This window comes from Hyperolius riggenbachi, chromosome 5 (genome assembly GCF_040937935.1).
Source record: "Hyperolius riggenbachi isolate aHypRig1 chromosome 5, aHypRig1.pri, whole genome shotgun sequence".
Classification (NCBI taxonomy): Eukaryota; Metazoa; Chordata; class Amphibia; order Anura; family Hyperoliidae; genus Hyperolius; species Hyperolius riggenbachi.
The window spans coordinates 347,042,030-347,060,430 of NC_090650.1; the positions used below are offsets into that span (position 1 = coordinate 347,042,030).

Sequence of the window (18,401 nt, forward strand, 5' to 3'; positions counted from 1 at the left end):
TTACCTGGATTCTACTATTTGACATTATGTATCCTGCACCTTTATGGTAGGTGTGCAGTTCCCCCATGGATCTTGCATCTCTCCATAGGGGATTCTCTGCATGGCCCTTGTTCTTTATAAAGACACTCCCTGAAAAAGAGATTTATACAAATATGCTGGTCAGCCTCCCTGCTCACCGCACACTTTTTTGGCAGTTGGACAAAGCAACTGCCATTCACTAAGTGCATTTTGAAAATAAAGAAATCCCTGTGAACCCCTCATAAGGAGATGGGCTAGTCCAAAACCTGTTGGTTCTGTCAGAATTCTGCTACCTACTGTAAGTGACAGCAACATAGGAGAAAAGTAGTTTATGGCTCATGTTACTCTGGAAGAAAATTACTTCTTAATTGTATATGTTTACATCTATATAAGGTCCTTTAAGCCTTATATAAAAAGGCACACACTTGTGTAAAACCGACTTCATATATGTGGATACCGTGATAATGTAACAAAGAAACCATTTCCAGTCTATAGCTCAGAGATCAGGCTGGGGAAAGTTATCAGCAAACATGGCATGTAAGTAAATCATCAACACCCATATGGCTAACTAATTACGACAAAGAAATACAAAAAATGCTTACTGCATTAACATTACAGCTACAGGTATAGAAAGAATGCTTCAGATAGAACTTAAAGAGACTCTGAAGTCTCCCAAAAAAATCATGTTTTTACTTTAATATCCTCTTTAACCACTTCAGGATTCTGCGTACGCTTAAGTACGCCCCTGAATCCTGAAGTAAATTCCATGGAAACGTTCCATGTCAGCTCACGGAGGGTGTCTCTGTGAACACCCTGCGAGCCGATCGGCGGCTCGCAGGGTAAATGTAAACACACGGGGAAGATCTTCCCCGGTGTTTACAAGTATACGGCGCTGCTGCCTCTGATTGGCTGGGGATCGCCGGCATCTGATAGGCTAAAGCCTGTCCCATCAGGCGCAGGACGGATTTCCGTCCTGCGCCGCTCACAGAGGAAGGGAGAGGGAGGGAAGGGGAAGGAGGCCAGAAAGCGCTGCGGAGGGGGGCTTTGAAGAGCCCCCCCCGCAAGCGCAAGCAGCCGGCGGCGATCAGACCCCCCCAGCAGGACATCCCCCTAGTGGGGAAAAAAGGGTGGCAGTCTGATCGCCCTGGCTGCCAGCTGATCGGTGCTGCGGGCTGGAGAGCCCACGCAGCACCGATCAGCAAAAAACACTGTGGTACAGAAGTGGTTAACATAATTGCCCCTCTTAAAACGCTGCATTCCTGCGGCTGAAAACTCAATGAATCATCCCTAACACCCCAGGCAAAATCCACGACTTTCTTGGTTGTGGATTTTGCTGCCCTATGGAAGCAGAGCTTTGGGCTGTAGCTCTGCCTCCATGCGCGTCAATCAGTGCTGATCACCACCTCTCCCCCGCCCCTCTCAGTGAAAGAAGACTGAGCGGGGCGGGGAGAGGTGGCAATCCGCGCTGATTGACGCGTGTAGAGGCAGAGCTGCAGCCCAAAGCTCTGCCTCTATGCGGAAGGAGCCCTGCGATGTGCCCCGGTGAGTTTGGGGTGATTTATGGAGTTTTCAGCCACAGGGATGCAGCGTTTTAGGAGGGGCAATTATTTTAAAGAGGATTGATCTAAGGGAGCACAGACTGAGAGTTGGTTGAACCTTTACTTCTCTATAGAAAATGGAAATAATTTTTACTGAAAGTTCACTATAACCATTTCAGCCTTATCAACTACAGCAAAAGTGTATTTATCCCTTAAAGGAGAATTCCATTTCAATTGAGGAAAAAAAAAACAATGTTTCCAGTATTCAGTAGCTCTCTCCATTTGGCTGTACAGTATATAGTGCAAGGATTCGTGCATACTTTTTAAATAAGCTTGACTACTTTGTTTTTATGTGCATATAAAACATATGCATATGTATATATATGTATATAAAACATTAGTATTCAACAGTGCTTCTAAGGCTAGGCATACATTGCTTGGTTATGGTTTGATAAGCCAACCTGGTTGATCTACTACCGAACTGGATATTTAAGTAAGAAATTATTGTAGTGATGGTTACACATTCATACGTTAACAGGTACAACATAATTAGCAAACAGAAAATTCTGCTCACCTTTGCTGTATCATCAACTTCATCTTCATGGACTGAGCTTGATGGTGAAGGTGTGGCAGATTTACTTCCTGGTGGGGAAGGAGAATTATGTGCAACAGTGTTTCCTCCAATATTTAAGCCGAGCTGAGCACTGAGTTGTGATTGGTTGATTGTAGTAAGCTGGCCAGGTGGCATCATGGCTGTCTGCCGGATATCTTGAGGCTGAACTCTTGGCCTCATGGCAGCCATTTGTGAGTGAGAAGAGTACTGACTTCTGTCTGCATTCTGCAAATCCTGAATCTGTTTAAAGAGATGACAATTTTACAATATTAATCCAATGGCATTTAAAACATCTCAAAACAGAGAATTTGAAAAAAATACAAAGCATCTCTAAAGGATGAGGTAAAATTTAGAGCTCAATTTCAGACACATGATATGTGCAGGCACACAGTGTACAAGTACTCTACAGAGCTTCACTGAGATTATGTACTCTACAGAGCTTCACTGAGACGTGGTACTCTACAGAGTTTCACAGATATTTGGTTCTACAGAGCTTCACTGAGATTTTAGCCTGTACAGAGCTTCACTGAGATTGGGTACAGAGGTCTACTATGATATAGTAGCATACATGTATTATCGCCACAGGGGAGGCGTTAATTGCTATTCCCCCTCTGAGTAGTAGCAACTTGGAGGGAGAAGTAATTCACGGTCCAGCGATCTCGGGCACCCGAATTACACTGCTGCGTGGCCATAGGTCAGGTGCAGCGCGGGAAAAAGCGCACGCCAAAATGACCTTCTTCAGATAAAGTACTCTACAGAGCTTCACTGAGATTTGTTACTCCATAGAGTTTCACTGAGATCTGATAGATTACACTAAGATCCAATCTGCAAGTTAGAGCTCTGCTGGTAGCACATTACCCATTTTCTCAACACAAAACAATTTGATCTGCAATTTAATTAGCACAATAAGATATCCCCATGGAGCACTGTAAAAACAGCGCAGGAGATTTGGACGCAGCCAGTGCCACCATAGGCCATAATAGGAATTACGGCTATAGCAGAACTCAGTGAGTAATTTGGGCACCGTCAAAAGATAGAGCACTAATTACTATAAGACACTTATTTACTATAAAAACACTGTAATTCGTCCGCCAGCCAAATTACATATTTTCCCCACTATCCATGGTGCCCTGGAAGAGGAATAGTAATTAGTGCCGCCGGGACTTGTGCAGGAGCAGGGTGAGCCATTTTTCGGCTAAATCTCCCGGGGGCTGTATAATAGGTATGCATCACCATATACATTTACGCGTTGTAAGAAGGGTCAAAATCTTCATAACAAAGTATGAGAAGTGCAATCGTGAATACATGCTGGTGTACAGTGTTCTCTCTCTCTCTCTCTCTCTCTCTATATATATATATGTTTCATATCATATAAACATTCTTAGGGGGGAATCTCTTGACAGTGACAGCCTTATTTCCTGATATGAGCAGGATCTGCTTTATGGGAGATTAGTAAATCCTGTTGTGGTCTCAGTGAAATCACTCGCCTCTCTCTCTGTCATTCGCCATGTGGGATTATCAGCACGCACACACTCGCTGCAGTTGTACCGTGTAAGCACTATAAAAAAATAAATATACCAGTTCCACTCACAGTCAAATATGTTCCCTCGCAAAGCTATCATTATCTCTGCCTCTAGCAGACAATCTATATCAAAACAGTTGTACACATAAAGCTCTAACTACATCTTGACTGAATCTTTTTTGATCCAGCTGTTTTACTGAATAGCAGTTGGTGAACAGAGAGCAAGAACATGGGTAGCCCTCAGGCCCTGTTTGCTAATGTTACTCACCAGCTGCTGCTTTCTGTGGTGTTAGCAGGCAAGACCTGGATGAATGCCAGTTTCAGCGAGAGCAAGAGACAGTGAAGCATCTTTGAAGCCCTTTCATTTACCCCTGTCTGTCATCACTTGACACTGAACATTGTTGAGCTCTGTCCCCAAGGCTACTAAAAGATCATGCTGGAGCTGAACTGTGATCAGAATGGACCCCTGGAAGAACTTGCTTTGGGGAACGCGTTTGGAAATAAAAAAGTTGATAAAAATAAAGCACTTTCAAAGGACGTCATTAGAAGTGTTTTATTATTACAAGCCGGGTTGTAACTGTTCGGTTCATTCACAGATCGAGAAATCTACAAAGATTTTAATAAATCATTACTTATTCTGCTGCTGCTTCTTCCCTGAAGCTGCACACCTTGGTGAACTTTAATCACAGTCTTTTGAACGGTATTAGATATACATGTGCAAGGAAATTCTTAACAGAACTGTAGTATCAAGAATAAGGAAATAAAAGAGGTAGCACACTGCAGGTTTTTAAAGGACAACTAAAGTGAGAAGAATATGGAGGCTGCCATATTTATTTCCTGTTAAACAATACCAGCTGCCTGGAAGCCCTGATGGTCTATTTGACCGCAGTAGTTCTGAATAACACCAGAAACAAGCATGCAGCTAATATTGTAGGATCTGACAATAATGTCAGAAACATTTGATCTACATATGCTTGTTCAGGATCTATGGATAAAAGTATTAAAGGCAGAGGATCAGCAGGACAGCCAGACAACTGGTGTTGCCCAAAAGGAAATAAATATGACAACTTTCATAGCCCTCTTGCTACAGTTGTCCTTTAAGTAACTGCTGCATTGGAAAAAAAGTGACACTACATGTGTTTGATTCACCTTGTTTAGTGCACATTACACATAAATACCCAAATCCCTATGCATATCAAGGCAGTGACTGGCTTTCCCCAATTCCCTAAAATATGCACCCCCTGCAGAGGAAAGAAATCATTGCTGAGGGTAGGAACACACTAGGCAGAATCGCATATGCGTTTTCCATAGCACATAGTGGAAAACACATATGCGATTCTGCCTAGTGTGTTACCCCACCCTTAGAGTTGGTATAAATGAACAGATCTGCAGCGAACCTTTTAGGCAGCTGCCTATTCCAATGTCCTGATGGTAAATTGACTGGATGGAAATGTCAAATCAAAGTGCGTGTGTACAATAGCTTTTAGATCCATTCTTTCTTTTGAAGTTAGTTCTTGGAACACTGGGCTGATCAATAATTTACACATGCTCACAGCAAAAAACATGAACATTTGATCCATACTTAATGGCAAGTCCAGTTGCGCAGCAACTGAACACTGGATATTTAGCTGATTGGTCTGCAGAATAATTCCCTTCTGATTCTGAAAGAAACTGATAATTTGATTGGATTGTTCATTTAATTGGAAGTGTTTATTGGCTTGTCTCTACTGGTATCAAGCAAATAGGGCGCATGCGACTTCTGGAAAAATTGGGCGTCGCCATAGACTTTAATTGAATATATTGTCAAGTCAGCACCAAAAGGGAAATCTGAGTGCCAGGCAAAGCCCGATAACTATTGATTCTTGCAGGGGTTTTCTCTATTTTTAAGCAGGCAAAGCAATGGGGAAATTCAAACGCCAGGAAGAACCTGGTAATTATCTTTTTTTTTTTGCACTACCGGGGGGGGGGGGGGGGGAGATGCTGTGGGGGGTTGGGGGTCTTAGGGTTAGGAATTACCAGGGGCATTCTTAGGGTTAGGCAACACCAGTGGGGGTCTTAGGGTTAGGTACCCTGGGGGGGGGCTTAGTTTTAGGAAACACCAGGGGGGGTCTTAGGTTTAGGCACCACCAGGGGGGCCTAATGGTGCCCATACATGGTACAATTTTTCAATTAGATCATTTCGTTAGATTATCCGTTAGATCGAATATGAAGAATTTTCCTACACGTCTGATTGGCTTTTTATTGAAAAAAACAGGATAATCGTTCATTTTTCTTGATCAAAAAAATGTATTATTTTCTATTTGATAATTTTGGTAGAATAAACGGGAAAATCTAACATTTTTTATTGTATAATGTATGGGCACCATTAGTTTTAGGCAACACCAGGGGAGTCTTAGGGTGAGGCACCACCGGGGAAGGGGGGGGGGGGGGAGTTAGGAGGGTAGTGGAGAGTCCTGTGTGAGAGTAAGGTTAGGTTTAGCTATAGTAACAGTTACAGATATTTTACTAATGAAAATTAACACTTGAAATGGTAGAGTATCTGTAAATTTACAAATATTCTACTATCAGCACTGTTCTTGCACCCGATTTTCCATGGCGCCCGAAATTCACGTATGCCTTACAAGTACCTCAGTTCTATATGATGTAATTAACCATTCTGCATAGTGGGAAACAGCATACAATGATTTCTCTAAGGCCCAGTTCACATTAGCATTTTTACCGGAATGTATATTGTACAAATGGAACGGATGTGAATGGATCCAATGTTAACCTATGGATCCATTCACATGTGTCCATTAATACGGATACGTTACATACGTTCCGGTCCCCGGATCTGAAAATCAGATTAGATTAGATCAGGCTCTAATTTTCCGGACCGTTCTGCCTAGCGGAACGGATCTGGACAAAAATACTGCCGCATTGGGGGCAATGGGAAACGGAACGTTTCTTCACACTAGTGAAGAAATGGACCGTTCCACGGGGGAAGGGGGCATGGGCCTATGCAAATCTAGCGACGGGAGGGTGAGGGTGCAGCAGCTGGGTGTGTGGGCTAGGGAGGCTTTATACATACCTTATCTTCATAGGCAGCCGGCGGTAGAGACTCCTGTCTTCTTCCGCGTCATGTGACTACATGACACGTCATGTGACTAGTCACATGACGCGCTGTGTAGTCACAGTGAAAGAAGAGGAAACCTCTACCGCCGGCTGCCTATGAAGATAAGATAAGTATTTGCTGAGTGAAAACGGATCTGATCAATCATTGATCAAATCCATTTTCACTATGTGAACGGGCCACGGACTGAGCCATCCGGATACGGTGAAGCGGAGACCGGATCCACTCACCGGATCCTTTTTGGCTCAAACGCAGATGTGAACTGGGCCTAACTGCAGCAGTGATAGTAATTAGAAATTACTACAGGGATGGGGCATCCCTATATATACACACATAACAATACAGCATTGCACACTAAGGACTACGAGTGTACACATATTGATACTTCCACACTACATCTGACCACATTACATTAACTGTCATCACAATGCACTGCCTAACATTATGCTGGAACTGGTCTACATGCAAGAGGCTATATTATATTACAACCCTCCAAATTACACTTCCACACAATATTGTGCAGACTAATTGGTTGTAGCCTTTTGCTCAGAATGCACACCCACACATTTAACTTCTTCACTCATCTCAAAGGACAACTATAAAAGTCTATGTATTATTGTATTTAATACTAAACCCTACTTTGCACTTTACATGCTACATTACATTACCCCCCCCCCCCCTTCCACCCCCTTTCCCCAGGGGCACTTGCCCTCAAATCTCAAATTACAGGATGACTCCATATTAGAGATCCACATAGTATACATTCCTCTAGCACAGGCATGGGCAAACTTGGCCCTCCAGCTGTTAAGGAACTACAAGTCCCACAATGCATTGTAGGTGTCTGGCAGCCACAGTCATAGCTCATAAAGGCAAATGCATTGTGGGACTTGTATTTCCTTAACAGCTGGAGGGCCAAGTTTGCCCATGCCTGCTCTAGCACATTACACTGTATATCCATGCAAGAGGACAGACACTATTAGGGAACAGATTTCTACTAACTACTGTAAGTGACAGCAACATAGGAAAAAAGTAATTTATGGCTTATTTTACTCTGGAAAAAAAATGGACTTCTTATTTGTATATGTTTGCACATATTTTAAATTTTACAGTTTTTCGCTGTAGTGCCCCATTAAGCTCATTCTCATTCAATACTCACATTTTTCATGTAAGCCTTTTTTCAAGTGTTTTAAAAAATGCAGATCAAATGCAACATTAACATCCATGTACATTATCCCTGCAATATAAACCACTCAGTCTATCTAAAGGTAGCCATTGACCTGAGGATTATGGGCAGATTCAACAAAGAGACATTTATCTCTAATCGAATCTGATTAGAGATACATTTTTCTCTTGTGGAAGTTGCCCATAAACTACAGGCCGGTTCCCGTCCAATTTCAACATGAAATCTTCAGAGAATTAACTAAACCCGTCGCGTCCCCAACGCCTCTACCCCAATGTATAAATGTGCCCCCCTCAGTGTGTGCATTTATATATTACCTGTCCTGTAGCAGCCTCCGCGCGGTGACCGTCCATCTTGCTGGGTTCCAACAGCCGCATACACGTGTATACACTAGCAGCGTATAGCGTATGACGTCAGACGCTATGCGCTGCTAGTGTGTATGAATGTATGTGGAACCTGGCGAGATGGACGGACACAGCGTGGAGGCTGGCACCGGACAGGTAATGTATAAATTCACAAACAGGGCGGGGAGGGGGAGGATGTGTTTTGGCACAATTATAAATTGCGGCAGCAGTGGCAAGTGCTTCGTCGCTTGTTCAAAAATCGTCTGCCGTACCGCCGCACACCCGACCAACCAACTTTGACCGACCTCTTGCAGCATGCGTGATCAACAATGTGACCAATTTCCGTCCCGAAATTGGTCGTTTTGACGGTCGGCCATGCACTTGGCAGTACCAATTTTCATCCAATTTGATTATAATAATCACATTTGATGGTCGACCAGCCGCCAAGTCGCTTGATGTATGGCCACCTTAACACTGCATTTTACCCAGCATATATGCTCCCAGTAAAAAGATCAAGAAATCTATAGGCTCTATTTACACTTTATAAACTTATTGGGGGAAAACAGATCTCATAACTAAAAGCAATACGCCATCCATTTCTCCAATAACAGCCAGCATTATGTGATATTTAGTTGCAGTGAATTGTGGGTGCTCTTTTTAAAGGATTTAGTTCACTATCATTGAATAGTACAGTATACTGCACACAAGTCTGATCAACATGACTTTAATGCATCCGTATGTCTTACCAGTATAAACATATTTAAATTTTCTAGAAAATCGAGTAATCCCATATCTATGTTCAGAGTGGATTTACCATGTGTGTTTTTATGGAATAAATATACCACTTGGATTTGTTGCAGATGGGCATTAACATATTCAACAGGTGCAAAGAGTCATTGGGGGCATTTAGGCAGAAGGTTTGACTTTAGCTGCAATTACATGTATTCTGTAATGATAAAAACGATGTAAGTGCAACAGATCACCATGTTGTATTGTATACCTTTATACATTAACCATAATCAAGCCATTGTGTACCTCTGCATGTATAAGACAGGTGAACTATTAATGAAACTCCATGAAACTTGCAAGGGCAGGGCTCTCTCCCTCATGTGTCTTGTAATATGCTGTATGTTTTATGAATCCCTGTATATTGGTCACAATTACTATCATAATGATTACCACTTCTGTATTATGTGTCAATGTCTGTATTTTTATGTGACCCTGTCTTTTTCTCACTCTATAAAAGCCATAGAAGTTAATATGGGTTGATCCCTCCCTTTGCTGTTAAATCAGCCTACATCATCTTTGTGGGAAGAAAGTCCACTGAACATGGACCATGCCTTTGGAGACTTGCTCAAGGGTATCAGACAGATCGGGTACTGATGTCATGTAAAGAAGAGCCTGTCTCCATTCTGGTGAACAAATTCAACCCAAAGATGTTTGATGAAGTTATCAACTTCATGGGTGATGCTGTGCAAGCATTTAATCCTGACATATGCTGGTGCCAAACCTAGTTTCATCAATCTTACTGCTACTCGTTACACAAAATAATACATTTCTACACAAGTAGAGATGAATTATGGCATACTTTACAACACTCCAGATTAGACTTGTCAATGTGTATGGTGGGTTTAGACGTTTGTGCTACTCGTGGATAGGTATCCTAGGAATAGCAAATTCACTAAAATTCCCAAAATTTCACATGAAATCCAAAACAAATTCAAAATGTTGGGGTTTCCAAGTTTGCATTGTACATTCCATGAATTTTGACTTTCAGCTTGAAATTGTGAAATTCAGAAATTAGAATCTGTGTGCTCATCCATGCTCCTGAACATACAGCAGCGAACAGTGCTGAATAAGTGTTGAAAACAATCATAAATTATTTTTATTACTCATTCAGCTGGCCCATTCTGTAGGCTTGTGTGGCATACCACTTTAGGGTGAAGCTGTTTCCAGTTCAGAGTGTCAATACTAGGGATGGTCTGTTGCCTGTTTCCAATTACGACGGAATTCCACATTCCAAGAAGAGTCTTTCCAATTTCCACATAATTTTTTTGCTATTTTTGTCAATATAGTAGGTTAATAAAAAAAAGTTTTTAGCAGAATCTGCTATTTTTGCGGATGTACGCTATTATGCATAATCCGCATTTCTGGTTGGCAACGACGGTACACTTCTGAGTTCACTGATTGGCCTAATACTACTGAGTCTGGTGATAGGCCTAAACGTTATGCAGTATTCCAATTTCCATGGTACAATAATATTTTTTATATTTTATTTTGGACTTGATGGACAGATGTCCTTTTTCAACCAAACTATGTAACTACGTAATACTGATTCTATGATTGGTTCTATACTTTCAAGTCTTGTGATTGGCCTAAACATTCTGAGTCTCACTAATGCGGTATTCCACGGAATTCAGATTTCCATACTCCGATTTCCGCCACGGAAAGCTTATTTCCAAACGGAAAAATTTAGAAAGCGGAATTCCGAGGAATTCAGAAACTCATCCCTAGTCGGTACTTATGACCAACTGGGACAGGTCTAGAAATGCAAATATTTCACAAACTGAAAAGGTGGCATGCTATGATTATGTTAAGTAGAAATGAGAAAAACATTGTCCTAACATATAAATAGCCACAGACTCTGGAAGAGAAATGCAATAAGTCAGTAGCAATCATTTAGAAGACATCTGTATAATTAAAGTCATATCCAAATTCCAATATTTGTTTTTTTAACTAAACTCTCCTCCTTCAACTAACATAACAATGTACCCAACCTCCTCTATAATCACCCATAGATGATCCCCCTTCAACTAATATAACAATGTATGCAACTGCCTCTATAATCACCCATAGATGATCCCCCTTCAGCTAACATAACAATGTATGCAACCTCCTCTATAATCACCCATAGATGATCCCACTTCAACTAACATAGCAATGTACCCATCTTCCTCTATAATCACCCATGGATGATTATATCATGCTTTGATTCCTGGAGGAGTCAAAGCACCAGAGGTGCAACCACTAGGGCAAGCTCAGTAAGCAGTATTAGGGAAGGGAATCTTACCCATGGACTCCTTACTGAATAGGTGCTGAAGTACCGAATAAGAAGAGCTGAGATATAAACCCTGGTCTCCTGTGTCAGAGTCCCTAACCAGTACACAAGTACACTACCCAGCCACTACTGTGATCCTTGAATCCCATTTAAGTATATATATATAAAAAAAAAAAAAAAAAAAAAAAATATATATAGTATCAAGAAGAGAGGCAGCACACCGTCCTAGAGTCTGTTGGGATGTGCCAGGCTATCCGGTCACCAAGCGGATCTTCAAGAAGAAAAGTATGCAGCCGGCACCATCCAATAGTATTAAATGCTCTTTTATTGATAGTTCATAGCTCAAGAACCATCACAATAAACACGACGTTTCGGGGCATAGCCCCTTTCTCAAGTAAGTGACAGTATGGTGTATTCAACATATTCATCACAATATATACACCCCACACAATTCAAATAATCCAATCTGAGGCTGGAGCGAAACAACCAGCCAATAGTATCACGTGGATCACAAACGGACCCTGTGGAAAACTGTGCTCTATGAAGTGGAACCAATAGAAAATGAGTACCTCTAACCTGTGTGCATAAACGGCTCCAGCGAGATCCAACTCCACGCCAGGTCGGACGCCGCCATCCGCGCACCGCACTCTGCCCCCAAAGGAGGAGAGAAGCAGCCGCATTGGTCCGCCGCACAGGGAGACGTCATGTGACCAGAAGCCGGCCACGACACTAGGACGTGGAACGCAGAGTCCGCAGTGACACGCAGAAGGTTTAGCGTGCACTGCGTATCCGCCCCCTCACGTCCCCAGTCAGACGCCGCGTAGCTATGGCAACACCCAACCAAGCGAGAAGCGCGACCCCGGGAAGCCATGTAAACACACCATGCACACGCTGAATCTGACAGCCAGGGCAGAGAGGCAAAACATTACACTGTATGTATGAGAAAGTGCACAGGAAGCTGAAATGATTATTGTGAGTATAAAATAGGCCAAGTGTGTCTGCACAGTCCACCACACACACCCAAGGGGAGGAGCAAGCCGCAGCAGACAAAAGTAAATAAGTAAATGCTAATTCAATTAAAGATCATAATATCAAAAATATAAATATCAAAGGACTATGAAACAGCGGATCACAGAAGAGGCACGAGATCATATTCTCGGTTCCATCCTCTTGGTTCTAAACAATCAAGAGTTTTGATCCAAAATGCTTCCCTATATAGGAGCCTTTTCAATCTACTACCACCTCTACGCATGGGTGGGATACCCTCAATGATCTGATACCTCAACTGACTGATCTGGTGTCCACATTTGATAAAATGAGCCGCCACAGATTGCTCCATAGCCTAAGTGCGAATGGCGGACTTATGTGCAGACAGTCTGACCTTAAATTTATTAGTCGTTGACCAATATAAATCAGCCCACAAGGGCACTTGAGAAGATATATAACGTATTGGGAATCACAATTGTAGCAACCTTTTATAAAATATCTTTTTCCTGTATGTGGATGGACAAAATATGGACTCCTAATGACTGAATGACAGTGCACGCAGCTTAAACAGGGGTATGTACCCCTCCTGTTTGTGGTTTCAGGGGGTCGCACCAAAGTTCGCATCTTTGCATGTACAAGCCTGTCACGCAGAGTAGGGGCACGTTTGTATGACAGTAAAGGTAAATTCTGAAATTCACCAACTGATGGAAAAGAGTCGGACAAGATATGCCAATGTTTTTTAATAACTTTACCTATGGAATCTGACCATGTATTAAATTGTGATACAAATGGCAAACGGTTGCCAACGACTCTTCTCCTTCTGGGGCGTATGGAAGGTTCCGCCACCTCCCTGCGTGCACAGTCAACCAAGTCAGGAGGATATTGTCTAGCCAAAAATTTATTGGCAATCTCGTCAAATCTCTGTTTCGTAAGTTTTCATTGCCCACTATCCGGCCAACTCTCATGAATTGGTTCTTAGGGATTGCTCGTCTAGTGTTGATAGGATGAAAACTATCGTATGTTAGTATTGCATTGCGATCTGTGGGTTTCACATAAAGGTCAGTGTGAAGTCTCCCATCCACTAGGGAAACCATTGTGTCAAGGAAATTGACTTGAGTAGATTCACAGTGAACCGTCAATCGAATTGCTTGACACTGTTGGTGCAAATACGATACAAAATCATCTGGGGTCGAACGCGGTCCCGCCCACACACAAAACACATCATCAATATATCTAAGCCATATCTTGGCATGTTTTTGAAAAATGTGACTTGTGTACACAAAACTTTCCTCGTATACATTCATATATATGTTCGCGTAGGACGGGGCCACGTTCGACCCCATCGCCGTTCCCTGTACCTGTAGAAAAAATTCATTGTTAAAAACAAAATAATTGCAGGACAATACAATCTTAAGTAGATCAATCAGAAATTCAACCTGTGCATCAGAGAAATCCGATGCTATGAACAAGGTATGACGGACAGCCTCCACACCCCCATCATGAGGGATGGAGGTGTAGAGGCTCTCCACATCCATAGACACCAAAAAACATTCCTCCGGCAAGTCCTGTAGCTGTGAGATAGCTTCAAGAAACATAGCAGTGTACAATGGTTTCCCTAGTGGATGGGAGACTTCACACTGACCTTTATGTGAAACCCACAGATCGCAATGCAATACTAACATACGATAGTTTTCATCCTATCAACACTAGACGAGCAATCCCTAAGAACCAATTCATGAGAGTTGGCCGGATAGTGGGCAATGAAAACTTACGAAACAGAGATTTGACGAGATTGCCAATAAATTTTTGGCTAGACAATATCCTCCTGACTTGGTTGACTGTGCACGCAGGGAGGTGGCGGAACCTTCCATACGCCCCAGAAGGAGAAGAGTCGTTGGCAACCGTTTGCCATTTGTATCACAATTTAATACATGGTCAGATTCCATAGGTAAAGTTATTAAAAAACATTGGCATATCTTGTCCGACTCTTTTCCATCAGTTGGTGAATTTCAGAATTTACCTTTACTGTCATACAAACGTGCCCCTACTCTGCGTGACAGGCTTGTACATGCAGAGATGTGAACTTTGGTGCGACCCCCTGAAACCACAAACAGGAGGGGTACATACCCCTGTTTAAACTGCGTGCACTGTCATTCAGTCATTAGGAGTCCATATTTTGTCCATCCACATACAGGAAAAAGATATTTTATAAAAGGTTGCTACAATTGTGATTCCCAATACGTTATATATCTTCTCAAGTGCCCTTGGCGGCTGATTTATATTGGTCAAACGACTAATAAATTTAAGGTCAGACTGTCTGCACATAAGTCCGCCATTCGCACTAAGGCTATGGAGCAATCTGTGGCGGCCCATTTTATCAAATGTGGACACCAGATCAGTCAGTTGAGGTATCAGATCATTGAGGGTATCCCACCCATGCATAGAGGTGGTAGTAGATTGAAAAGGCTCCTATATAGGGAAGCATTTTGGATCAAAACTCTTGATTGTTTAGAACCAAGAGGATTGAACCGAGAATATGATCTCGTGCCTCTTCTGTGATCCGCTGTTTCATAGTCCTTTGATATTTATATTTTTGATATTATGATCTTTAATTGAATTAGCATTTACTTATTTACTTTTGTTTGCCGCGGCTTGCTCCTCCCCTTGGGTGTGTGTGGTGGACTGTGCAGACACACTTGGCCTATTTTATACTCACAATAATCATTTCAGCTTCCTTTGCACTTTCTTATATATACAGTGTAATGTTTTGCCTCTCTGCCCTGGCTGTCAGATTCAGCGTGTGCATGGTGTGTTTACATGGCTTCCCGGGGTCGCGCTTCTCGCTTGGTTGGGTGTTGCCATAGCTACGCCGTACAGGGCGGCGTCTGACTGGGGACGTGAGGGGGCGGATACGCAGTGCACGCTAAACCTTCTGCGTGTCACTGCGGACTCTGCGCTCCATGTCCTAGTGTCGTGGCCGGCTTCTGGTCACATGACGTCTCCCTGTGCGGCGGACCAATGCGGCTGCTTCTCTCCTCCTTTGGGGGCGGAGTGCGGTGCGCGGATGGCGGCGTGACGGCGTCCGACCTGGCGTGGAGTTGGATCTCGCTGGAGCCGTTTATGCACACAGGTTAGAGGTACTCATTTTCTATTGGTTCCACTTCATAGAGCGCAGTTTTCCACAGGGTCCGTTTGTGATCCATGTGATACTATTGGCTGGTTGTTTCGCTCCAGCCTCAGATTGGATCATTTGAATTGTGTGGGGTGTATATATTGTGATGAATATGTTGAATACACCATACTATCACTTACTTGAGAAAGGGGCTATGCCCCGAAACGTCGTGTTTATTGTGATGGTTCTTGAGCTATGAACTATCAATAAAAGAGCATTTAATACTATTGGATGGTGCCGGCTGCATACTTTTCTCATATATATATATATATATATATATATATATATATATATATACTGTATATTCCTGCGTATAAGACTACTTTTTAACCCTTGAAAATCTTTTGAAAAGTTGGGGGTCGTCTTATACGCCAGGTGTCATTGATGCCGGGTGATACCCCCTATCCTGTTACCGCCTCTCAGATCTCCCTGCTGAGGGAGTGCAATCTATTCTTCCATACCGCTCTGAACAGGTAGACAAGGAGAGCTGACCAGTCTACTTAAGGAGAGTTGACCAATGCAACAAGTCAATTGACTATATACTGTTATATACTGGGTAACACATGCAGTACAGCACCAGTATCTGTTCATACACAGCACCAGTATATGATTTTTTTTATTTTAATTTGGTGTGTGTTGGAAGAGTGGTAGTCTTATATGGCGAGTATATCCCGAACTCTATATTTTAACTGGGAAAGTTGGGGGGTCGTCTTATACGCCCAGTCGTGTTATACGCCGGAATATACGGTATATATATATATATATATATATATATATATATATATATATATATATATACTAAAAAAAAAAATATATATATATATATATATATATATATATATTCCCATTTAATCACAATCCTCAAATATCCTATGCATATAACAGTTTCCTAAATATTATTTTTATTATACCGAGCTGTTCTTTGAAAAATGTGAGAGGACTTTGATCTCTTGTCATAAAATGTATTTGCTACAGGGGCTTATAATATAAACTCTGAAGTTAGCACACATTTCCCTTTTATACTTAAATATAAATAAAGAGCATACAATGTCATTTTTCCTTACAGTGTCTTTTATGCTTTCATGTTTTATATGAAAGGCCAAAGGTCTGAAAACTAATCAGAAAAGTCCTTGACTGCCATTCACCTTCATTTTAATAACATTCTCCTTAAACCAACATAATCATGAGCAGTTATTAGAAGGGTTAAACATATTAAACGTCAAACAATTTCCCTTGATTTAAAGTTCTAAAAAAGAAACAGAATAGGCTTTCTATTTGAATTATTTAAATCTTTACTGACTGATCGGTGAACCGTGAAATTAGAAAAATGTCGTTCTTAAAAGGGCTCTTTGCTTCTTACAAAACTTTAGCTTAAAACTATGAACTTAAGGCCATTGGAAGAAATGGGATTTTATCCAGAATACATGCTGTTTAGAGATTAAAGGTTGCCATAATTAAAACTTTCCTCTGCAAACAGAAGATAGTATAATATTACACAGGGAATCTGTGTATTTAGCTAAGAAATGAGTACAGTGGTTGAGACTTAAATACTCTGATACTGAGGCAATGTCCACTAATTTAGCTGCACTCATCAATTAATTAGCATTTAAAACAATCATTTCACTGCGAGTAGGTTAATAATGAGGCAATTTCCTGCTACTTTTACACTAATTTTATTAGTCTGTACTGTAGAAAAAAAGGAAAACTGTTGCTGAATTTAATGCTGGTGATGGTTGATTTTTGTTCATAGTTTACTGATTGCAAAGACCATTTATACTTACCTGCATCCTCAACTACATTCCCATACTGTCTTTTTCTAACTGATGAACGTCATGTAGCAGTTATATAATAGTAATAAAATCAGATTTATAACAAGGGGGAACAAAAAGAGAAGGACATATAAAAAAGCTTTGAGTAATAGAACCAACCCCTATTAAAAATAAATAAAATGAAGACAGGTCACTATGAGGGACAGGAACATGTTCCCTCCTCCTGTATTTGTATTTTGCTCCCCTTCAATATAATTATTGCTATTTTTATTTATAGAGAAGAAACATATTATGCAGGGCTATACATCAAATGACGGGTACAGATCTCAAATATGATAAAAACAATCATGAAAACATGACACAGGAAGACTAAAGCACTATGCCCAAAGGAGCTTACAATTTAGGAGAATACATTCGATAGAATAGGAATGTGAGATGGCAGCAGATAGAGGTGATGGTAAGAAATGTTTATGATAGAAAGACTGATGGGTAGGCAATCTTAAAAATCAAGGTTTCGAAGTAAAGAAATCCACTTTGGCACTAGGTCATTTGGTGTAGGGTAGGGTTTGAGACATCTGATATTGCATATATTGGAGCCTCCATGCCAATAGGTAAATATTGCGAGGGGACTTGGGAAAGTCTAATGAGACCCAAAAGTAAGAAAGTTGTGGAGGCTGCCATATGTATTTCCTTTAAAAATGACACACAATGTTTATGGGCTCAGTAGTTTCTAAAACACACAGCTGGACCATACAACCAGATACTAAGCTGCCAATTGAAAGAATCATGTTGTGCCCAGTTATTGGGCACTAGGTTTAAACATACGTTATCTGTTAGGGCCTGTTGGAACTTGTATAAGATGGCAACAAGCCAAAGGATAAACTAGAAAAAAGAGTTAGAGGATAAGAGCTACTGTAGAGAAGTCTTGTAGCTGTGCAGAAGAGGAAACTATGAATGAGCAGAAAAGAAACAGGTATAATTTAGAGATGAGAGGAGGATTTATAAACGATTAATGAGTGAAATGAAACAATGATTTTAAGAGAGTGTAGCAACTTAAATTGTTTTAACAGTTTGATAAGACGCTAGTG

The 18,401-nt window shown here is 41.4% G+C and overlaps 1 protein-coding gene across 2 annotated transcripts in view; it reads right to left on the reverse strand.

The window, feature by feature from the left end:
- TOX (thymocyte selection associated high mobility group box) overlaps positions 1-18,401 on the reverse strand; it is a 390,770-nt gene that overhangs the window by 102,014 nt on the left and 270,355 nt on the right. For both annotated transcript variants that reach the window (XM_068237428.1, XM_068237427.1), the window contains one exon: positions 2,131-2,409. In XM_068237428.1, coding sequence (XP_068093529.1) covers positions 2,131-2,409 — 279 coding nt within the window. The remainder of the gene's footprint in view (positions 1-2,130; positions 2,410-18,401) is intronic.